The sequence below is a fragment of the Tamandua tetradactyla genome, chromosome 1 (genome assembly GCF_023851605.1).
Source record: "Tamandua tetradactyla isolate mTamTet1 chromosome 1, mTamTet1.pri, whole genome shotgun sequence".
In the NCBI taxonomy this organism is placed as follows: domain Eukaryota; kingdom Metazoa; phylum Chordata; class Mammalia; order Pilosa; family Myrmecophagidae; genus Tamandua; species Tamandua tetradactyla.
Window position 1 is genome coordinate 46,238,105 of NC_135327.1, and position 25,602 is coordinate 46,263,706.

Below are 25,602 nucleotides of genomic sequence, written 5' to 3' on the forward strand. Positions count from 1 at the left end.
AATTTCAGGTTATTCCTCTTTATTTGAATATATCATCATATCTTGCAATTATCTGGCTCCTTTTATCTTTCAGTTTTAGACTGCAGTGATAATAATAATGACAACTACAGTAATAACCATTTATGCAACACTCTGTATTTGAAAAGCACTTTACAATGAGCAGTTAGTTATTCCACCTCTATTAAGTAGTTAAGTATCATTATAACTATCTTTTCAGAGGAGGAAACTAGGATACAAAATAATGAATTTGTTCTCATCCAACAATCAATGACTTTGGGCCCAAAACAAAGCTGCAGCAATAACTGACCATGGAAAGCAAAAGGACCTTCTGAGTAGACCTCTCCATGGGCCAATAATGCTTGGGTGTGGATTCCTGGAATCTCCTTAGATTTATTGCTATTGAGAACCAGCCAAGTTCATTCCTTCCTACAACCCATTGAAGGCCTCAAGTCTGGGAATAAATGAAGGCAGCTACATATAATAGAACAAGATTCTTAACAGTGTTAAAGTTGAAAAGATTATAAAAGTGGCTTTCAGAGAAACTGTTACATCTTGTTTTTCTGTGGAGCCACAACAGACATAGAACAGAAAATTCACCCCCTTCAACTGAGGTAACATAAATCTAGTGATTCTAGAATATAAGAGGCTGACTTGAAGATTTTGCTTGGACTTCCTTTCCTACTAGGTACTTACAGTCACATACAGAGACTCCTCGGGCTTAAGGGATATATATTCAAAATGGAACTCAATAAACTTTTCATTTTTAGAGTTTTGAAGAGATTTTACCTTTAATGCAAGTAGATAAACTACATAAGCCTTATGCTATGGCTACTATATAATTAGGTAGATATACAAGCATATCCTGGCAGCTACATAAAGTACTTCCTAATTCTAAATTATTTGTTTTTAGATATGAATTTGTACTTCTAAGCAGTTTGGTACCACCTAGCTAGGCAAAGAGTAGAAAAGCTTATAGAAGTCCAGCATTTTACAAAGGAGTTTCCACTTCTGAAAAGAGGGCTTCCATTGTTTTTGTTTGTTTGAAATTATTTATTCTTATCTTTCAGAATGATTTACTTATTTAAATGTTTCTTGACAAAATGCCTTAAACTTTATATATATATACTTTTAAATTTGATTATGAAATACACATACAAAAGTAATGAAAAAGTATTATTTACCAAATATAAAGCTAAATTTTAGTTTACAATCCCTAAAATACAAAAGCAAAATGGAAACCAATGAACTTAAATGAGTATCCAGTTGAGAGTATAAACATAAAAAGACTATATTTTAGAGAAACATGCTGAGATAAGATATGGAAGGAAATGCATACATGAAAAGAGGCATACAAGACACTCAAACCCAGCAGTACACAAACTTTATTTGTACCTAGATTCAAGCAAACTTATTGTAAAATTAAAAATAAGGGACAATAGGGATAATTTAAATATTGACTGGCTATTTGAGGAAATTAAGGAATTATTTGGTGTATTTTAGGTTTAAAAATGGCATTTTGTTATTTTAAAATAGAAAGAAAATTACAGCCCCTATTACAGAGATGCATATCAAAATATTTACAAATAAAATGATACAATTCTTGGATTTTCTGAAAAAATCATTTGCGTGTTTGGATGAAGGTATAGATCAAACAAGATTACAAGATTGGCTCTGAGTTGAAAATTATTCCAGTTGTGTGATGAGAAAATGAATTTTATTATACTCTCCAAGCTACATTTGTATGTATTTAGATTTTTCTATCCTAAAAACTTTAGAAAGTAATAAAATGATAATATAACAGACTTGTTATACTAATCTTTCAGGGGGAGGGAGTTGAATTTCCTTCTTTGCCAACCTTGTACTTTGTTAACAAAACATAAAATAGTGATTACAGTGTCAATGCCCATGCTTCCACTTCTAAGTTCTTACTAGTTCTTTCAGGAAGGATCTATGATTAAATTTTTTTTTCAATATTTATCTAAAATGTGTTTATTTTTGCCTCACTGTTGAAGGACAGCGAACATGGAAAATAATTCCCGATTGCCATTAATTTACCTTAAGTATTATTTTATTGCCTCCTAAATAATACTTAGAGTAAATTAATGCTGATAAGTTAGCTATTGGTCTAATAGTTGTTTCTTTGTAGAAAATCCTTCTGGTGTCTTTTAAATTTTTATCTGTTTTATATTTTATAGCTTCCATATAAAGTGTCCACATCTGGATTTAGTTGTTCCTCCCTAGAAGTTAGTATGTGCTTGCTGTGTTAATGTATGTCTTTGGCAGTTGTGGAAAATCATCAGCTATTAACTTCAAATATTGCCTTTTCTAAAATCTTTTTCATTTTCTGGAATTTCCATTGTATATATTTTGGATGTTCTCATGTTGTATACCTTTCATCTTAACTGTGAGAAACTTTCTGGGTAAATTTCCACTGACCTCTCTTTTAGGTCACTAATTCTCTCTTCAGTTATGTCTAACATGACATTATAAAGTCTATTATTAGAGGTTTTAATTTCAAAGTCTACACTTTTTATTCCTAAGATTTCTATTTGTTTCTTTTTCATATTTGCCCTTTAGGCCCAAGGTATTTAATCATTTTTTAAGGGTTTGGATTCTCATTTCTATACATTTAATCATGTTAAACATATTTACTGTTTTTTTTGTTTTTTTTTTAATATTCTCTTTTAGGGTGTTATCTACCTTAGGTTCCTGGGAGTCTAATTCTGATGTTCTTTGTGTCTGCTGACTCTCATATATTTGGTTTTCATTTTGGTCTGATTCTTCATTATTTAAAAAAAAATAGACTTTATTTTTTAGAACAGTTTTAAACTTATAGAGAAATTGAGACATACAGAGAGTTCCCATACCCAGCTTCCTCTATTGCTAACATCTCAAATTAGTATGGTACGTTTGTTACAATTCATGAATGAATATTTGATACATTATTTATTTAGATTTCCTTAGTTTAACTTGATGTCTTTTTCTGTGCCAGGATTCCATCCAGGATATCACATTCCATTTAGTTGCTATGTCTCCTTAGGCCCCTCTTTGCTGAGACAGTTTCTCAGGTTTTCTTTTGTTTTTGATGACCTCAATGATTACCAGGTATACTAGGGTCAAGTATTTTGTTGGATGCCCTATGTTAGAATTTGTTTCATGTTCTTCTCATGATTAATTCTAGGGCTATGGATTTTCAGGTGAAAGACCAAAGAGGTTATGCCTTTTTCACCACATCATATAAAGGATACAGATTATCAACATGACTTCAAACTGTTGATGTTGACCTTGATCACCTGACTGAGGTAATGATTGAAGTTTTCTCCACTGTAAAGTTCCTCATTTGTTTTGTAATGTCTGATAGAAATCATTTTGTCATGTTTTTTTCTTTTGTAAGGCTACCTGTTGCCTCAGCAATAGGCACTTAGCTTCAGATTTATTTGGAATTTGCCTCTGATAGTAGCTCTGAAGGCCAAAATTTATGTAGATTTCTAGGGTTGGTATTCTCAGACACAAAGTTACTGTAAATTTGAATAGCAGACTCACAGAAGTTTCATGCCTGGGATTTAGAATTCTTTGAGCAATCTTCCTTCCTACTTGTCTTTCTGAGCAAGTAGAAAAAAATTTTCAAGTCCACCTTTTCTCTGAAAGTGTAGCCCCTTCAGTGTCCTATTCTTAGATGAGAGTCTAAGTTCTAAACCCCTACCTTACACAGGCCTTTTCTTCCATTCCAAATGAGTATAGCACCATAGCCATTGGTGTCCAAATAATCTCATAACCATCTGTGCGACCACAAAGGCAGCTATAGCATCATTCATTTTGGTTTTCAGCCTCCCTAAATTTATGATAACTGAGGATTTCCATTCTTTCTGATAAGCCCATCAATATACTTTAGCTAATTTTTATTATATATTACCCATAATTTCTGAGTGTTAATGATAGGAAGGTTTTCAGATTTCCTCAGTTTGCCCTGGTTCTAGAATCTAAAGTCCTTCCCTCAATCTTATTAAGGTTTTTTACCCCACTTCAAATAATATCGATATGAAAAAAGTACTTCTTACATTACCTGTTCTGGAATGACATCACTATTGTATTAAAAATTTTCTAAGACCTGATGGTTTATATTATTAATAAGTAAAGCATTTACCACAATAATCACAGAGTAGTTCTTCGCATAAGCCAATGAAAAATTTAACAAGAACGAGATACATCATCTTAACTTAACTGCAATTAAGATTTTAAAATATAATGAATTTGAAAAATGAAAACTTAAGAGTAAATCTCTTTATTTTTCTTCTGAAAGTTTAACACAATAATCAAACAAAGACTTTATGGAACACTCACAAGCTAATGAAAAAACAATATATTAGAGAAAAGCAATTATCTGTTAATAGTGCACAAAATTATGAACCTAAAATGTGGTTATTTATTTTACTGAAACATAAAATAGAGGTTATGGTGCCAATGCCCATACATACTTATTTCTAAGTAACCTACCCTTTTTATGTCCTAATATTTTAAATTAAAAGTATATCACAAAATCATTGTTTTAAATGAAAAACTTAAGTCAAATAAAATGTTAAGAGTATACTGCATTTAATTCTCATTGCCCATTGCTTTACAAGCATAAGATACCAAAGTTCAACAGCTAAGCCCTACCTAGTTAATAACTTTTCCTAAGGCTTGTCCTTAATCCTCTTCCTTAATGAATGCTAAATCTCATGAAGTGGCATGGTAGCATTTTAAAGGTTTGCCAATAGGTTTGAAGAAGAAAAATTAATAAGGACAATGATATTTCTCATTGAAAGATATAACTGCTAACTACCTGCAATATGACTAAGCAGAATGAGACGCTTGTCTTCCTTTTTCCATGTAATCTATGGAATGCATAGTCTGCATTTCATTTCCACAACTACACAAATAAACAGTGTTCTTTTTATTCTCCAGGACTTAAAGAATATAATCATAGTATTTAAAGAAAATTGAGAGATCCTAGTTTCCTAAACCTTTAAAAAACAAAAGCTAATACATGGTTAAAATAATTACTGCAGAAATATGCATATGATCTCTAGGTTGTCTTGTATCAGCATTTTAAAAAGTTTTGTTTTTATTTAAAGACCATCCAAAGATAAAAGAATTCACTTACCAGAGCAAACTGGTCAAAACTGAAATACCTAAACATGCTGAAAATCCAGATGAGCAATAGTAATATCTCAAAATTAAAATATTTATGTTTCACATGCTATATGTAAAGTATTATGGCAGATGCAATCAGGCTGTAAAAAAGAGTAAGAAAATCCTTGCTCTCAAGAAGTTTATTCCCTTGTTGGGGAATGTCTCCTTCTGGGTTCAATCAGTTATGGGAAAGAGGATTTGATCTGTACAGGGCTTCCCCTTCAACAAGGCTTTTAGATGGGTCAGTTTCACTTAGAAGAGACGTGGATATGCAATCAATATGATGAATTACTTTAAAATTTACTTTTAGAATAGAGAAGTAAGAACAACCAATGTTAAAGGTGGAATGAACAAAGTACATTCTTATAATGGCCTTTACAGTAGGAAAATTCAAGACAGAAGTCCTGGATTTTGCTTCTGTCCCCTTTCTCTACCAGGAAGAGAGAGGTCTCTTTGACCTCTCCACCTGCTGAGCATAGACCACTGGGCTAACTTACTGTCAAGCAGCCTTGACTGACACCCGTGAAGGCAACCCACAACATCCTAACATAAGGGCCAAGCCCCTTATATAACTTTTATCTTAGATTCCTCTCAGCATGCCCTAAACCTGGCCAGATCTTGAGGTTTAACAATAGGGAAGTACAGAATCATGTGTAGGGATTTAGAGCAATGGAGTGATAGATGCTGGGCAGGGGGGAATTGCTTTGCATGTGGAGGAAGAGTGAGAGAACACTCCATTCTGTTTGTGGATGTTTATGAAATAATTTATTAAAGCATTCCTGCTTAATCACACTCAAAGTCCATTAAATATATGACTTCTCAGGTTAGGAATTCTGGGTAGCAACTTATTCCCATTTTTCTGAAAAGAATACTTTTCAGAATATCTGTTCTACCCTTATAAAAAAGGTATCTGATGCTTGTTCTATTGATGATAAAATATCATTTTAGTTCAAAAGATGCATGTAAGGAGAATCCTTGGAAGATGTGAAAGAATGGGAGGATTTGTGATTGCTCAGAGAATTCAGCAATTCAAGGAGACCATGATTGGTTACAGGGAAATGTCTATTGCCAAATTAATAATCAATGCCAGCACAAAGTAGTTACTCACTGAACATTTGCTGAATGAATGAGTATGAATGAATGTATGAATATGTGCACATATGTGTGTCCATGTAGAAACAGGTGATGCGTCGATGGAGATAATACTAATGGTGTCTATTGTATAGCATCAAATAGTTTCATGATTCCCCTCCTTTTCCATTATGCATTTTAGTATACCTCACACAAACTGTATTAATGTATAAATGGATATTACCCATAAATAAGCATTAGGAATTCTCTCTGTAAGTAGAACTGTCCAATGGAACAGCTACTGAATCCAGGCCACTGAACCTTATCCATCTTTGGAGCCACTTAAAAGGATATGATGAGAATAAAAAGGCTTTGAAGGTGGGGAAGTTCATAATACATTCTATGTTTCATTTCCACATGTAATTTTGTTCTCATTCTAGACGAACGGCTTTCCATTGCATTCCATATGATGCTGAGTGTTTATTTAGTTGTACTTGTTTATACTTAGGGTTTTAAAAATCGTCCTAGTACTAATCACTCCAGAGATTGGTATAGAATTATAGCATTGACTTAAAATATAAATATAATAAATATAAGTATATATGATTAAAATAACACTCTTATAAAATTGTGTTAAAAGCCAATCTATTTGCAGATGACATGAACTTATACACAGAAAGTTTTGAAAACTCTACAACAGAGATACTAGAATTAATAAGCAAATTCAACAAAATGGTAGGGTACAAGATCAACAATATTAGTAGTGTTACTATATACTAGTAATGAGCAATCTGAAGAGGAAATCAAGAAAAAAATCCATTTACTATAGCAACTAAAAGAATCATTTAGGATTATTTAGGAATAAATAATTTGGGAATAAATTTAAACAGGATGTAAAGAAAACTATAAAACATTGCCAAAATAAATCAAACTAGACCTAAATAAATGGAAGGACATTTCAAGTTCAAGCAGTGGGAGACTAAAGATCATTATGATGTCAATTCTACCAAAAAGGATTTACAGATTCAACATAATCCCAAAAAAATTTCCAACAGAGTTATTTGAGGAAATGAAAAATTCAATTATAAAATTTATTTGGAAGGGTAAGGAACCCCATAGAACCTGGAACACCTTAAAAAGAAAGAATAAAGTTGGAGGTCTCACAAAGTTGAGAATGCAAAACAGTGCAGCCGTTATGGAAGAAAGTTTCACAGTTTCTCAGGAAGAGTTATCATACAACCCAGCAATCCCACTACTAGATATACACCTAGAAGAACTGAAATCAGGGACTCAAATTGACATTTGGACACCAATACACATAACGGCATTATCCATAATTGCCAAGATGGAAGCAATCCAAATGTCCATCAATTAATGACTAGATAAACAAAATGTGGTATATACATACAATGAAATATTATTCAGCTGTAAGAAGGAATGAAGTGTTGATGCACGGTACAATGTGGATGAACCATGAGGACATTATGTCGAGTGAAATAAGCCACATGCCAAAGGACAATTATTGTATGATCCCATTGATACAAACTAACTATTATAAGCAAACTCATTGAGTTAGAATCTTAAGCATAGTTTGCCAGGGGATAGAAGAGTTAGAGAAAAGGGAGTTGATGCTGAATTTGTATAGCAGTTCTATTTAGGTTGATTGTAAAGGTTTGGAAATGTATGGTGGTGATGGTAGCACATCATTGTGACTATAATTAACAGCGTTGAATTACATAGGTGAATGTTGTTAAAAGGGGAAGCTTTAGGTCATATATGTTACTAGAATACAAATTAAAAGATAAAGCATAGGAATATATAATACAATCAGCTCTACTCTATATGATAAACTATAGTTTATAGTATAGTAATTAATTTCATGAATTAAATGTAGGACACTACTGTAAGGTATTAATAGGGTAGTATATGGAAAAATATGTTTAATGTAAATTATGGACAATACTAGTACTACTTGCTTCAGTTTTAACAAAAGTAACTAATGTTAAAAAGAAAAAGTACAATTACAAAATAGTGCTAATATCAATTGTAACAAATGTTCCATACCAAAGCAAGGTGTTGGTAGTGGAGTGGTGTAGGGTAGTGTATATATAATTGGTCTGTAAACCCACAATTCGCTAATAAATTTTTTGTTAAATGTTAGTAACAAACCTGTTAATGAAAAGTCAGTCTTAAATTGCTACTATGTCAGAAAATGTCACTTAAAATATCTAATGTTATGCCTCGGGCATCAGCATTTAGGAGCTTCCACAAACTGGAGGAGGAAATGTATCCCATAAACAAGGCCTGTTTGAGTTCAATCAGTAGTACTGGTTTTATATTAGCTACTGTGTTAATGAAAGGGAAAAGACATTATCTAAAGTAAGAAGTTGAAAGGAAATGATGAATTAGCTTTTTAATTTGATTTTTCTTTCTAATTCTGCTTCTTGACATAATTTCAGAATAGCTGCAATGATATTCTTCTATTATATATTTCAAAAGTATCAACATCACAGGAACTTGTGCATGTAAAACATTCTTATTACGATGGGTGAAAATTTATTTAAAATGCAATGTTACTTAAGACTGAGCCTCAAATAAACACAAATCATATGAATCAGGGCAGCAATCCAAAGAGAACATGACAGAGTGATATTGTATGTACCTTCCAAATTACTAACAGAGCTGAGAAGCCATCATCCATATCTCAGCTGCTTGTTTTCCTGTCCTCTCATCCATGTTTCCTGATGTAAACAGAATTACTTACCTGTGCTTAGAAAAACCAAATCTGAAGAGCTTAAGTATACTGAAAACCACAGAAAAAAGGCAAAGAGCTTTGGAGGGGAAATTAGGAGCCCTGTTATCTCATTCACACTTTGCCCCCAATAAGTTGTATAATCTTAAAGTAGTAGCCCAAATTCAAAGTCTCATTTCTCTCAATCAATAAAATAATAATAATAATATAATACTTATAATAACAGTGATGTGGGCAGGCCACGGTGGCTCAGCAGGTAAGAATGCTTGCCTGCCAAGCCCGAGGACCCGGGTTCGACTCCCGGTGCCTGCCCATGTAAAAAAATAAATAAATAAATAAATAAATAACAGTGATGTCATTTGAGGACCATGACAAAGACAACGTCATGTATTTACTATACCATTTCCTCTTCCCAGGACTCTAGGAGCCTCCATTTACCCCAGCCTTACTTGCAGATAGGTTAGGGGTCATGTAACTGAATTCTGATCAGTGAGACATGAGCAGAAGTAATGTAAATCATTTCCAACCTGGCCTTTAAATATATCCCACAAGATTATCCAGCTCTCTCTTCCTGTTCTGTGACATTAGGAGTCACATATCATGTGGTATAGCTACATGGGTTCACCAAAGTGGTGAACTCAGTTGGAGGAGATTCCAAATAGAAGAGCCACCATTCCTACTCAGACTATGATGTGAACAAGAAGCAAACCTAATTTTATTAAACCACTAAGATTTTAAGATTTCTTTGTTGCTGCCACATAGTATGGCTTATTCTGACTAATAAAAGGACTAAATGAGAAAATAAAATTTATTTGTTATATATATATATATAATGGGCTATATATAATGATATATATAATGGGCTATACAGGATGGTACTGGCAATTTACAAGTGTAAAATATTAATAGATCCTCAAACACTTTTTATGTTATACCATTACATTTTACCTAAAAGGGAAAATCCATTTGTATCTTAACTTAGATTAGGTCACTATAGACCAGCCACATACTCATCTGAGCAATTAATGCATATCTGTCTCTAACAAATCTAACTGAAATGACTGGTAGACATGGCCCCTTCACCTATGTTCCTGTCAATGAACGTCATTATTGACATGAAAGTTCATAGAAAGACTGACCTCTGACCCAACAATGAAAAATCACACTCATATGAGGAAATTCTCTCACGTTAAAATCAGAACTCATAGGATGTTCTGCGACTATTTTATAAAATCTCTTTTTAGGAAAACTTTCTTCTTGGCTATAAACCCTTTAAACAGAGAGACAAAAAAAGCTAAGCTTTGATAGATAATACAATTTTCCTGCATACTGGTTTTATCTAAATATAATAATCAAGTGCTACTTAAATAAAAGCCCTTCTGCAGACCTGAAAAAAATATTTAAGGTAGTTTTTATTATTTTTGCATATGATGTCCAATTTTCTTGATCAAATTGTTTCATCAATCAAAGAATTATTTCCTCAGAAGCCTTTGAATGGATATTTATTCAAATCAATAAAATGAATCATTGATTAAATACAAGAGAATTATATCAATTGTATTGTTCCTTATTGGATGATTACCAGCTGTTACATTAAATATATGACTGACAGAATTGAAAAAAATTGTCATAGAATTAGAGGGCCAGAATTCAGTTTAGAGAGGGCTAAAAATATTCCTTAAATTTAATTTTTAAATGCAGTTAAATCAGACATGTATTTTAGAGCAATCTTGACATCTCCAAAAATGCATAAATGAATTTAAACCTGTCAATGGCCTACTTTAATGAAGTAAATTACAGCCATCTGTAATTTATCTTTATGATGATGCTGAGTTTCTAATTTTAGACCTCAGAAATTAGAAATTACAGCAAATAACTGCATTTAGCAAAATCAACCATCTAGAGGAGAACAGTAAAAGTACATACATTGGATAAATAGAAAACTAAGTGGGCCTGTTCCTGGAATGTCTTACCTTTGCTAAAAATTCATAATGTATCTTCTCACATAGGATAGAAGAACAATAAGGAAATACAGCCAATTCACTAGAGTTAATTCTATACACACTAATTATTTACATGCCTCTTTAAACAAATCAGCTTTACAATACTGAGGTGATCACTATGGTAAGGTCTATCATTGCCTGTCCCAGCCTCCACTCTCCCATTCTTCCTTAAAAACAGAACACTAACTTTCGGTGGGCACATTGCTTCTTGAAATAAAAGACTACAAGTATTCAGGAATGAACATTTGATCAAGTTCAAGAGTAATGTGGGATTTCAGAGAAGGCTGTTTAAAGAAAACTGACTCATTTTTGGGAGACTGCCTTTTTGATCTTTTGCCTTCCCTAGTCCTCCTGACATGTTCCATATTAATAATGGCTATATCTCCAGCTATCATGGACCCTTGAGTATGAGGTGGCCTTTTGTATGGAAGCTTTGCACTGGAAGAACAGGGTAGAAGAGTAAGAGATATGGTCCTTGATGACACCATGCAATTCCCATACAACTATTCTAGTCTATATACAGACTCCTTTTACAGAGATACATTTCTATGTCCAATAAGCCGTTAAGGTTTTGGATTTTGCTTTTACAGGCAGCTGAAGTGATCTTAAGTAATATAATTAGTCAAATCCATTTGGAAAAAAAAAACCATAAATTAACATAACAGCTATTTTGCCTCTTGCTACCTTGATGAATTTGTTTATATAGACTCAATTCTATCTTCCCCTTATCTTTTTTACAGTATTAGGTTTCTTAAAATATTAATATAATTTTCTAAGAAAATAAGCCTTATAGACAATTTATTTTAATAAGGTTTTCTTCAAATATTGTGTCCTAGAAGAAGAATATTACTGGGAATTCAACTCCTAAGGAAAAATTTTCCTTTATAGATCTGCCTCCCCCAAAATACATATATATATATCAATATGGTAAAATGAGAAATTTTGTAGATTGATACTTTCCAAAGAAATTTTAGGCAAAAGAATAAACATTTGTTGATCCCCTACTACTCTGTTTATACAACAGACATTTTCACTTAATTCTCACAACAAACATTTTAGGCAGTTAATATAATCCCCAGTTTTAAAGATTAGGAGACTGTAGCTCAGAGATGTTAAGTAACTCTTTCAGTTTTCACCATTGTCTAACTTCATAGCCCATTTTCTTTTCATAATACTCTACTATAGAATGTGCATTGATGTGGTAATATGAAGAGCACTTTCTAGTTTGATTATTTCTCTTTCTGTTTTTTTTTTTAATGCATTGATTCTACACAGAAACAATGGTTAGAATTTTAGATTTCCAAATAAAAATTATGCAAAAACCTTCTGATGAAGGCTGGGAAATTTTCATAAGCCTAAAGCTCTGTAAAATTGTACCTACTTCAACCATAAATATGAAAAAAAGAGGAGAGTGAAGGGGGGATGGGGTTCAGGAAATAAGCCTATTTACTCCCATCTGGGTTTTATATGAAAAGAACCCATTCTATTGTATGCATTTTTTCTTCCCTGCTATAGTCTAATATATTGGGGCTAGGAAAGCTTTCATCTTCCAACCTAGAAATAAAAATAAAAAATAGTTACAAAATTTTAATATCAAAAAAATTCCCAGTACAGAAATCTCTCTCTTCTTCATTTTGCTTTGATCTCTTACTTTCTCTTTCTCCTCTAAATAGGCAGAAAGCAAAACCAAAATGTCAATTCTTACTTATTCTTTTATTTTTCACAGTAAGTGGCTGTATATTAAGTTCTCTGTTTACAAAGTCATGATGAGCAAAAGAATGTCATTATGGTGAAAAAAGAAATCACAGGATCCCAAATATATTGTTGTTTTAGAATTCATATTACAAGTGACTCTGTCATCTATTATATGTGCGTTCATCTTAATGCTTATAGCTTTTAAAGCTTATGCCAAATTTAGAAATACAAAATTTGACAAGAAGAAAAACAGCATTCCACATATTTTGAAGTCAGTAAAAATAACAGGTGGACAAACCAAAGCTATTTCTCCTGTAAATTATTTTCTGGAAGAGTATCATTTTGGGGGTTGATTAATATAGCGAAACTAATTTTCTTTAAAGTATCAGAGAACTTACTAAATATCGTGTGTTTAGCATAGTAATAAAAATCTATTTTGTTAAATGATGTTCAAGACTTACCCCCTCCTCCTCCAAGAAGGCTGGCATTTGCTGTTTAAAAGAAAACAAACAAACAAAAAGACATTATATAATATATAAAAATATAATATACCAAAGCACTTCAAGAAAAAGTTATTAATGATGTCTCTTATATCATATATATAAACAAAATTATGTACTTTCATATAAAGAGTTTTATTACTACTTTATGATAGTATGAAAATTAAAATTTTTCATAACAATTTTATTCCTTTTTTCTCTTCAAATGGCTATTTTTATAATGCATTTTCTTTTAATAAAATTAAGTACATATTGTGATCCTTTTCATCTCCATTCTACATATAAATTAATCTTCTGGGTTCTCCTTTTTATGAAGTAGAGATGGAACAGTGGTATTTAGGCAATTTAGTTGACTTCAAAGGACAATATAATATGAAAGTATGATGAAAATTTAATTAAACATCAGTCAAAACTATCTCAAGACATGTTGAAGCACGAATTAACTCATACTCAAGTAGTAACAAATTTGTTACTTTTTGCATTTACTTTTCATTTGGGGAAAATAAATCAATTAAAAATTTTTTTAAAACAGTGCTGTCTATATATGCAGTTTATATATATATATATATATATAAACAGTGCTGTCCCATTTCTTACCTTTTATAATCAATTAATCTAGCACACATATTTATGGGAGCCAAATAATAAGCAAAGAATAATGCAATTCCATTTGGGTTTCTCCAAAGAGGTCAAATTTTCAGAAAGTTTCATTGCAGGTTTCTGCTGAAATATTAACCAACCTATGCCTAGGTTTATCTAGTCAAAGTAACAAACAGAAAATGGAAGTCAATATACACTGCACTGAGCTTTATTCCAAGTTCATATGTTTCAGAGGCATTATCACTTGCTACTAAAAAAAAAAAAAAAAAAAACATTCTGCAGGAATTTAAGGAAAGTAGATGGCAAACAAACACTCCCTCTTTGTTGAATAAATACGCGAAGGACAAAAGATCTTGAAGTTCTTTTCAATATGTCAGTACTATAGCATCAAACTCTTATACCATCTTATCTTCCAAATACAGAGCCACCTAACTGCTGATTCTGCCTTCCCCTCGGTGATTCTGTCACAAACATGGGACTGAGGAGAAATGTCATTAATCAACCATAAAGAATACTCACTTCTGACATCATAAAGTCATTTGCCATCCCATCTTCAAGTTCCCAAATCCCTCTGACTCCATAGTGAGACAGTATGTAGTATTTCCACAGATGGTGGTCAGGACTCAATGTCTTGCCTCAAATCAAACTTTGTTAACTATTGAAATGGTAACTTATTGAAGGGTCAGGAGAAAAGATGTTGAGGATTTTCTTTTGGTCTCATACCCTTTGGTGGATGGGGTTTATTTCATGATAAGCACATATCCTTTGACTAGTTCAAACATTTTCTAAAATGTTAGCTACATGCATTTACAAAATCACATGGCATTCATACTCCTGCTGATTTTTTAATTTTCATATTTGAATGAGAGCTACTTTCCTATCTATAGGTTTTCCATATCTCTGAAGCTCCATCCTTTGTCCTCTGATTTTTTACATATCCATTCATAAGGAAAAAATATTTCCAAAAACATGCAATAACGATAATACCCAGCAGCTCTTCCCTCAAATTATCATGCTTGGAAACACAACAATATAATACAGCACTCAATGCTTTGGTCAATAAAGGTGGACTTTTCCTGTTTTGAGAGCACAGCCCAAGTTCTATCTGTTTAACCAGGCACTTGTCCAATAGATGTGGGTGGATGAGTAGGAGTATGTGTAGGAACTGGAATTCCATTCCTGGAAAACCATCAAGTCAGCTATGTGTGTTCTTGTCTAGAGAAGCCTATGATTGCATTTTAACGTCAACATAGAGCTATTTTATAAAATGGTAGCATTCTACATAATACACAATCACTCTGAAGATAATTTCATGTGTATTATTGTTCATATGACAGAATCTTCAGCTAAGCCCATTAAGCATATTCAAAGCAATTCTAATAACTATCATAATGACTTTTTGAAAGACTCTATCAAAATTAATTTATCAATTCTAGTCTCTAATTTTTATAAAAAGTTGTTTTATTGACAAAAATGTCAAAACAATTCTTCAAAAAAGTGATATAAAATAGAGAAATAAAAGTGAATTATTATGATTTTTAAATGTTAATTTACCTCTGAAAAGCAATCTATTCATGTTATAACTGATTCTCAACATTTATTAGCAGGTAGATTAATATTATTTCTTCTATTTTACAGAAATAGAAAAAGGTCTAGAAATGACTTTCATGTGTTAAAAATTAACAGTTGGTCAACTTCTTAATTCCAGTAAATTTAAGTATCTCATTCAGTTAGGAAATCCCTTAAAAACAAGATCTGCATTTCATCAGTCGACTTGCATCTAATAAGCTCTTACTACATGTTTTCTAATAGTGAGGTAATTGGCAGCTTTACTCTGATTATTTTATTGACATATAAAAGATATTTGTTTACCTAAGTGTATGAAAGGGCAAACTTTGACCTTCTTTCTTTCTATAAAATCAAGGACTCTTAAATAAACTCTTCAAGATTCTTTAGCAATACCTAGTGATTAGGGCTGTATTAAATCTATCATCCATTTATCTATTGATCAATCTATTTCTATCTATCTATATCTTTCCACACATACCTAAAATTTGGCATCTTGCATCTCTACCTTTCCATTACATATAAGAAAGGAGCTGATGGCTAGTCCCTATAGTTGCCAGCTTGCAGTTGGTTTCTCACTGAAGTTTCAATAGGAATCCTGCCTTTTTTTTTTTTTTTTTTTTTTTTTTTTTTTTTTTTTTTTAGGGTACTGATACAGTTTTGCTCTAGGCAACTAGGGAAGAGTGGATTCGGATGCTTAATTTGTGCATTAAAATTTGGGTCTTTGGCTCGAAGGCCCAGAGATACAATTCTCTTGAGCATCACTCAAGAAGAATTCATTAGACTCCTTGAGTTGGAAGGTACTGAGCAGTGTCCACATTCAATTCCTTCATCGTGCAGGTGAGGCCACCAAGATCAGTTGGTTAACTGGGATGCCTAAAGCTGATGAGTTATTTCTTCTCCTGCTTTCTGTCTTATCCACATTACGGTCATACTTCAGATCACCCAGACAACTGAACAAAAATCAGAGGCTGTGCATGCATAGAGAATAAGAAATTGAAATGATTCTTCTAAGAGAGACAAAGTTAAGTTACTCAACAAATCAAATGTGAAAAATGCTATTTAGCAATCTCAGGTGGATTTAATTACCAGGGACTGATAAAGACACAAAGTTGATAAGTACCAGACCCAGAGAACTTTTAAAATATTCATAATATTGTGGTGCCATATTTTCATATATATTTTATATACTTTAGGGATCTATTGAAAAAAAGGAAAAATACCAAGAAATGGATTATTGAGTGGCTTTCTGATTAAAGCCAAATTCACCAAAATGCATAGTTCCAAGTGACCCTGATAAAACCAAGTGAGAGTGACAAAGAAAAATTAAAAAACACTTTTTTTTTTACCCTAACCAGACCTTCTCTTTTCATGGCCTCATAGCCCTAAAGAATTTACCACTCTAGGATATGTGAGGCATTACTGATATTGGTATAGATTTCCCTTCACCAAAACAATGTAACAAAGACAGAAATTATCATATGTTGAAAATACAGAAGAAAGAGCTGAAGTGAAAAAATATAAAGAGTTATGAAAATTTGATGGGGGGAAACATTTACTAATAAAACTAGTAGCATAAATAGAGTCCATTAACTATAAATATATATGATATGGATCATCAATTTCTTAACTAATAATATGGTAAAAATTTATTTGGTGATGTAGAAGTTTATTATTCATATATTCTTGCTAGGAAATAGAGTGAAACTGGCATATTTCTATCTAATATGTAACCAGAGAAAAGTTTTTGCCTTCAAAATTGCTCAAATTCTTTTCTGAGTGGTAGATTCTGATTCTTACAAAAATTACTCTGAATCAAGGAATTGTCTTAAGTCTTTTGGACCACAATTGGATAAAAGTAAGTCAAAACTCCTATTACCATTTTATTAGAATGGACTTAAAATATAGTCTGTAATAAAGAAATAAAACAAATTTCTAGCTTCCCCCAAATTTCAAACTAGGGAGCTCCTCAAAAGTCTGTGAAACTTAAAAGACAACAAAATTGTACATGTGCTATGCTTATACCTATATAAATTTTTTATTTGCATGAACTAAGGGAAGAAAACAATTATCTTACTATTATCACTCTGTGGCTAAATCACAAGGATAAATCCATGCTCAAAATCAAGTGTTTACCACCAGTGATAGTACAGTAAAAATAAATCAGTGGAGGTGCCAAGATGGTGGCTTAGCAAGGTGTAGGATTTAGTTCGTCCTCCAGAACAGCTACTAAATAACCAGGAACAGTACAGAACAGCTCCTGGGACCATGTCAGTGACCAGACACACAGCGTACCCCAGTCTGGATCAGCTGAACTGGCTGCGAGCCCACCCAGAACCGTGAGTTCCCCAAACTGCAGCGGCCAGCACCCCTCCCCCACAGGCTGCTTCCCAGAGGAGAAAGGAAAGAGAGTTTATCAGCATCAGGGGCTGAGCACAACTAAGCTTCAAGGGTGGAATTAATTCACAAATTCTGACTACTAAAAATAGGCCCCCAGAACAGGTGAACCTGGTCAAAGCAGAGGTCGCTGATTTTTGCCACGGCACCAAGAGGGTAGGCTGATGGAAAAAGAAAATAAAAGAAAAAGGGTTTTTTTGTGGTAGTGTTTCTACAAAGGCTTGACTGTCTTTGGATACAGTGGCAGGGCTTCTCAGGTGGCAACTGCCCCAGGCATAGGCAGAAACAAGCTTGTCTGAAAGCTTGTCTGGAGCCTCCAGAGGAGGGGTGAAGCCCAACTCAGGTGGAATCACCCCCTCAAGGAATTCAGACCCGAGGGCTTGGAAATTTGAAGACATTAAAGCCAGCCTACAACCTGTCCTCTGTCTCTACCATGTCCCCAGTAGGGAGAGTCTGCCAAAGTTAAAGGTATTGTATCATCTTATGCTGGTGGGACCAGCAGGCAGACAAGCATCACATATTGGGCAGGATAAGAAAAACAGAGTCCAGAGACTTCACAGAAAAGTCTTTCAACCTGCTGGGACTCATCCTCAGGGAAAACTGACACAGGTGACTCTTTCCTCCTGACAGGAGGCCAGTTTGGTCTGGGAAAATCTGGCTGGGATATATAATACCTAAGTAGACACTCCTATGGGTGGGTGGGGGGAAGGTACCATACAGGCAGGGCAAGAAAGAAGAAAACAAGAATGGAAAATTCTCCTCTGTTAAACAAAACCTAAGCTTGTGGTCCAGAAAAGCTGAACTTAATATCAAAGAACAGACAGACAACAAATTCATCCAGCAAGAAAACCTTAGGTAAAAGAAGTGAAAACAATCTCCAGAATAAACTAATTAAAGTAATTAAATGCCTAAACACTAGCAAAAAATAATGAATCATACTAAGAAAACTGAAGATATGGCCCAGTCAAAGGAACAAACCAACAATTCAAATGAGATACAGGAGTTGAAACAACTAATTCAGAATGAATGAACAGACATGGAAAACCTTATCAAACATGAAATCAGTCAGTTGAGGGAGGATATAAAGAAGGCAAGGAATGAACAAAAAGAAGAAATCAAAAGTCTGAAAAATCAAATCACAGAAATTTGTGACAGACTGGGTCACTAAGCAAGTCTTAATAAATTTAAAAAGATTGAAATCATACAAAACACTTTCTCAGATCATAAAGGAATGAAAGGCACAGTAGAAGAGATGAAAAAAACAATGGAAACCTATAATGTTAGATTTCGAGAGCCAGAAGATAGGATTAGTGAACAGGAAGATGGGACATCTGAACAAGAAAAAATATATAGAGAGAAAAGAATGGAAAATTATGAGCAGGGACTCAGGGAACTGAATGACAGTATGAAGCACACTTATATATGTGTTGTGGGTGTCCTAGAAGGAGAAGAGAAGGGAAAAGGAGGGGAAAACTAATGGAGGAAATTATCACTGAAAAGTTCCCAACTCTTATGAAAGACTTAAAATTACAGATCCAAGAAGTGCAGCATACCCAAAGAGATTAGACCCAAATAGGCGTTCTCCAAGACACTTACTAATCAGAATGACAGAGGTCAAAGAGAAAGAAGGAATCTTGAAAGCAGCAAGAAAAAAGCAAATCCATCACATACAAGGGCAGCCCAATAAGACGATGCATAGATTTCTCAGCAGAAACCATGGAGGCAAGAAGACAGTGGGATGATATATTTAAATTACTAAAAGAGAAAAACTGCCAACCAAGAATTCCATATCCAGTAAAATCATCCTTCAAAAATGAGGGAGAAATTAAAACATTTTCAGATAAAAAATCACTGAGAGAATTTGGGACCAAGAGACTGGCTCTGCAAGAAATAATAAAGGGAGCATTAGAGACAGATATGAAAAGACAGGAGAGAGAGGTATGGAGGAGAGTGTAGAAAGGAAGACTATCAGTAAAGGTAAAAAGAAGGAAAATTAGATATGACATATAAAATTCAAAAGGCAAAATGGTAGAAGAAAGTACTACCTGTACAGTAATAACAATAAATTTTAATGCATTAAACTGTCCAATCAAAAGGCATACACTAGGGCGGGCCGCGGTGGCTCAGCGGGCAAAGTGCTTGCCTGCTATGCCGGAGGACCTCGGTTCGATTCCCGGCCCCAGCCCATGTAACAAAAACGGAGAAACAGAATACAATAAAAACAAGAAAATGTTTAAAAAATGTTTCCCTTTCTTCCTTCCTTCCTTCCTTCTATCCTTCCTTCCTTCTCTCTGTAAAAAAAAAAAAAAAAAAAAAAAAAAAAAAAAAAAAAAAAGGCATACACTAGCAGAATGGATTAAAAAACAGGACCCATCTATATGCTGTCTACAGGAGACACATTTTAGACCCAAGGATAAACATAGGTTGAAAGTGAAAGGTTGGGAAAAGATATTTCATGCAAATAACAATCAGAAAAGAGCAGGAGTATCTATACTAATATCCAGTATATTAGCTATACTAATATACTAATATAATAAATTAGACTTCAAATATAAAACAGTTAAAAGAGACAAAGAAGGACACTATGTATTAATAAAAGGAACAATTCAACAAGAAGACATAATAATCATAAATATTCATGCCCCGAGACAGAATGCTCCAAAATACATGAAGCAAACACTGAAAAGAGAAATAGACACATCTACCATAATAGTTGGAGATTTCAATTCCACACTCTCATCAATGGACAGAACATCTAGACAGAAAATCAGTAAAGAAACAGAGAATTTTAATAATACAATAAATGAGCTAGACTTAACAGACATTTATAGAACATTACAACCACAACAGCAGGATACACCTCTTTCTTATAAGTGCTCATGGATCATTCTCAAGGATAGACCATATGCTGGGTCACAAAGCAAGTATCAATAAATTTTAAAAGATTGAAATCATACAAAACACTTTCTCAGGTCATAAAGGAATGAAGTTGGAAATCAACAATAGGTAGAGTGCCAGAAAATTCACAAATAGTGGAGGCTCAAAAACACACTCTTAAACAACCAGTGGGTCAAGGAAGAAATTATGAGAAAAATCAGTAAATATCTTGAGGCAAATGAAAATGAAAATACAACATATCAAAATTTATGGGATGCAGCAAAGGCAGTGCTAAGAGGGAAATTTATTGCCCTAAATGCCTATATCAAAATAGAAGAAAGGGCAAAAATCTAGGAATTAACTCTCCACTTGGAAGAAGTAGAAAAAAAAAAAAACAGCAAACAAACCCCAAGGCAAGCAAAAGGAAAGAAATAATGAAGGTTAGAGAAGAAATAAATGAAACTGAGAACATGAGAACAATCAAGAAAATCAACAAAACCAGAAGCTGGTTCTATGAGAAAATCAATAAGATTGATGGACCCATAGCAAGACTGACAAAAAGAAGAAGAGAGAGAATGCAAACAAACAAGATGAGAAATGGAAGAGGAGACATAACCACTGACCCCACAGAAATAAAGGAAGTAATGACAGGATACTATGAACAACTTCATGCTAATAAATACGACAATGTAGATGAAATGGACAACTTTCTAGAAAGGCATGAACAACCAACTTTGACTTGAGAAGAAACAGACACCCTCAACAAACCAATCACAGGTAAAGAAATTGAATCAGTCATTAAAAGCTCCCAAAAAAGGAAAGCCCAGGACCAGATGGCTTCACGACAATTCAATGTGAATTCTACCAAACATTCCAGAAGGAATTAGTACCAATCCTGCTCAAACTCTTCAAAACAATTGAAGAAGAGGGAAGCTACCTAACTCATTCTACGAATACAACATCACCCTCATAACAAAGCCAGACAAAGATATTACAAAAAAAGAAAACTACAGACCAATCTCTCTAATGAATATAGATGCAAAAATCCTCAACAAAATTCTAGCAAATTGAATCCAGCATCACATTAAAAGAATTATACATCATGACCAAGTACGATTCATCCCAGGTATGTAAGGATAGTTCAACATAAGAAAATCAATTAATGTAATACACCATGTCAACAAATCAAAGCAGAAAAACCACATGATCATTGTGATTGATGCAGAAAAGGTATTTGACAAAATTCAACATCCTTTCCTGTTGAAAACACTTCAAAGGATAGGAATAGAAGGGAACTTCCTCAACATGATAAAGGGAATATATGAAAAACCCACAGCTAGCATCATCCTCAATGGGGAAAAACTGAAAACTTTCCCCTAAGATCAGGAAAAAGACAAGGATGTCCACTATCATCATTAATATTCAACATTGTGTTGGAAGTTCTAGCCAGAGCAATTAGACAAGAAAAAGAAATATAAGGCATGAAATTGGAAAGGAAGAAGTAAAACTCTCACTGTTTGCAGATGATATGATACTACATGTTGAAAACCCCTAAAAATCCACAGCAAAACTACCAGAGCTAATAAATGAGTACAGCAAAGTGGCAGGTTACAAGATCAACACTAAAAAATCTGTAGTGTTTCTATACACTAGCAATGAACAATCTGAGGGGGAAACTAAGAAAAGAATTCCATTTACAATTGCAACCAAAAGAATAAAATATTTAGGAATAAATTTAACTAAAGAGACAAAAGACCTACACAAAGAAAACTACAAGAAATTGTTAAAAGAAATCACAGAAGACCTAAACAGATGGAAGGGCATACTATGTTCATGGATTGGAAGACTAAATATAGTTAAGATGTCAATTCTACCTAAATTGATTTACAGATTCAATGCAATACCAATTAAAATCCCAAAAACTTACTTTTTCAGAAATAGAAAAGCCAATAACCAAATTTATCTGGAAGTGCAGGGTGCCCCAAATAGCTAAAAGTATCCTGAGGAAAAAAAAAATGAAGTCAAAGGTCTCATGCTACCTGACTTTAAGGTGTATTATGAAGCTACAGTGGACAAAACAGCATGGTACTGGCATCAAGATAGATATACTGACCAATGGAATAGAATAGAATGTTCAGATATAGACCCTTTCATCTATGGACAATTGATATTTGATAAGGCTGTCAAGCCAACTCACCTGGGACAGAACAGTCTCTTCAATAAATGGTGCCTAGAGAACTGGATATCCATATGCAAAAGAATGAAAGAGGACCCATAGCTCACATCCTATACAAAAATTAACTCAAAATGGATCAAAGACCTAAACATTAGCTCTAAGACCATAAAACTGTTCGAAGAAAATGTAGGGAAATATCTTATAAATCTCATACTAGGAGGTGATCTCCTAGACCTTACACCCAAAGCAAGAGCATTGAAGAAAGAAATAAATGGGAACTCCTCAAAATTAAACACTTTTGTGCATCAAAAAACTTCATTAAGAAAGAAAAAAGACAGCCTACATAATGGGAAACAATATTTGGAAATGATATATCAGATAAAGGTCTACTATTTAGAATTTATAAAGAGATTGTTAACTGAACAACAAAAAGACAGCCAACCCAATTATAAAATGGGCAAAAGACTTGAACAGACACTTCTCAGAAGAGGAAATACAATTGGACAAAAGGTACATGAAGAAGCTCAACTTCCCTGGCTGTTAGAGAAATGCAAATCAAAACCACAAAGAGGTATCATCTCACACCCATCAGAATGGCCATAATAAATAAAACAGAAAATGAAAAGTGCTGGAGAGGATGTGGAGAAAGAGGCATGCTTATCCACTGTTGGTGGAATGTCAAATTGTACAACCACTGTGGAAGGCAGTTTGGCAGTTCCTCAAAAAGCTAAATACATAATTGCCATATGAACCGATAATACTATTGCTAGGCATCTACTCAGAGGACCTGAGGCAAGGATGCAAACAGACATTTGCACACCAATGTTTATATAGCAGCATTATTTACAATTGCAAAGAGATGGAAACAGCCAAAATGTCCATCAACAGACAAATGGCTAAACAAACTGTGGTATATACATACGATGGAGTATTATGCAGCTGTAAGACAGAATAAATTTATGAAGTATGTAACAACATGGATGGACCTTAAGGACATTATGCTGTGTGAGATTAGCCAGAAACAAAAGGACAAATACTGTATGATCTCGCTGATATGAACTGACATTAGTGAATAAACTTGGAGAATTTCATTGGTAACAGAGACCATCAGGAGATAGAAATAGGGTAAGATATTGGGTAATTGGTGCAGAAGGGATACAGATTGTGCAACGGGACTGAATGTAAAAACTCAGAAATAGACAGCACAATACTACCTAACTGTAATACAATTATGTTAAAACACTGAATAAAGCTGAATGTGAGAATGATAGAGGGAGGAGGGCTGGGGGCACAAATGAAATAAAAAATAAAGACGATAAAGAGTAAGATGGTATAAAGTAGGAATGCCTAGAGTGTATAATGATAGTGACTGAATGTACAAATTTAAAAACTGTTTTTGCATGAGGAAGAACAAAGGAATGTTACTGCTGCAGGGTGCTTAAAATTTTAACTGATATGTGAGACTAAAGCAAAAAATGTTTATTTGATACAAAATTTATATTTTGACTAGTGCATTTCCTAATATAACTTATGTAGACAGCTTAATTGAATACCATAAGTACATGGAATCTTGAGTAGGATATGAGATTTTGTTGGTTTGTCCAGAGTGATGCCCCGATAAATCCCAGAGTGATTTGAACAGTGAATAAAAAAGTATTTGCAAAGTCTCCTTCAGAGAATGGTGAGAAAGGGGGGAAATTCAACTTCTCCAAGTTGAATTCTTGATATTCTCACAAGCAGTGAGGACAACCAAAGCTACAGGCTGAGCCCCTAATCTTGAAGTTTTTTTCATATGAAACTTAACCCCAAGGATAGGTCAAGCCTACTTAAAATTAGGCCTAAGTGTCACCCTCAAGAGAACCTCTTTTGTTGCTCAGATGTGGCCTCTCTCTCCAGCCAAGACAACAAGCAAACTCACCACCCTCCCCCTGTCTACATGGGACATGACTCCCAGGGGTGTGGGCCTTCCTGGCGATGTGGGACAGAAATCCTAGAATGAGCTGAGACTCAGCATCAAGGGATTGGGAAAATCTTCTAATCCAAAAGGGGGAAGAGTGAAATGAGACAAAATAAAGTGTCAATGGCTGAGAGATTCCAAACAGAGTCGAGAGGTTATCCTGGAGGTTATTCTTACACATTAAGTAGATATCACCTTGTTAGTCAAGATGTAATGGAGAGGCTGGAGGGAACTGCCTGAAAATGTAGAGCTGCTCCAGTAGCCATGTTTCTTGAAGATGATTGCATAATGATATAACTTTCACAATGTGACTGTGTGTTTGTGAAAACCTTATGTCTGATGCTCCTTTCATCTACCTTGTCAACAGATGAGTAAAACATATAGAATAAAAATAAATAATAGGGGGAACAAATGTTAAAATAAATTTAGATTGAAATGATAGTGATCAATGAAAGGGAGGGGTAAGAGGTATTGTATGTATGAATTTTTTTCTGTTTTCTTTTTATTTCTTTTTCTGAATAGATGCAAATGTTCCAAGAAGTGCTCGTGATGATGAATATGCAACTATGTGATGATATTGTGAATTACTGATTATATATGTAGAACAGAATGATTAAAAGTTAAGAATTTTTGCAATGCTCGGTGTTTTTTGGTATTATAAAAAAATTTAAGAAATTAATAAAAAAAAAAAGTAGAGGCAGAAATCTACAAGAGATATTTAAGAGCTGTACCATCCCAAAGGTACTGATTCAAATAACCCAACTGTAAAACATCATTTATAACACAATGGGGGAAATTAAAAAGTGATTTGGCATTTGACTATATTGAGGAATTAT

General features: G+C 33.7%; 1 protein-coding gene across 3 annotated transcripts in view; it reads right to left on the reverse strand.

The window, feature by feature from the left end:
* MACROD2 (mono-ADP ribosylhydrolase 2) overlaps positions 1-25,602 on the reverse strand; it is a 2,249,967-nt gene that overhangs the window by 1,625,855 nt on the left and 598,510 nt on the right. For all 3 annotated transcript variants that reach the window (XM_077115113.1, XM_077115111.1, XM_077115108.1), the window contains exon 4: positions 13,155-13,184. In XM_077115113.1, the coding sequence (XP_076971228.1) occupies positions 13,155-13,184 (30 nt within the window). The remainder of the gene's footprint in view (positions 1-13,154; positions 13,185-25,602) is intronic.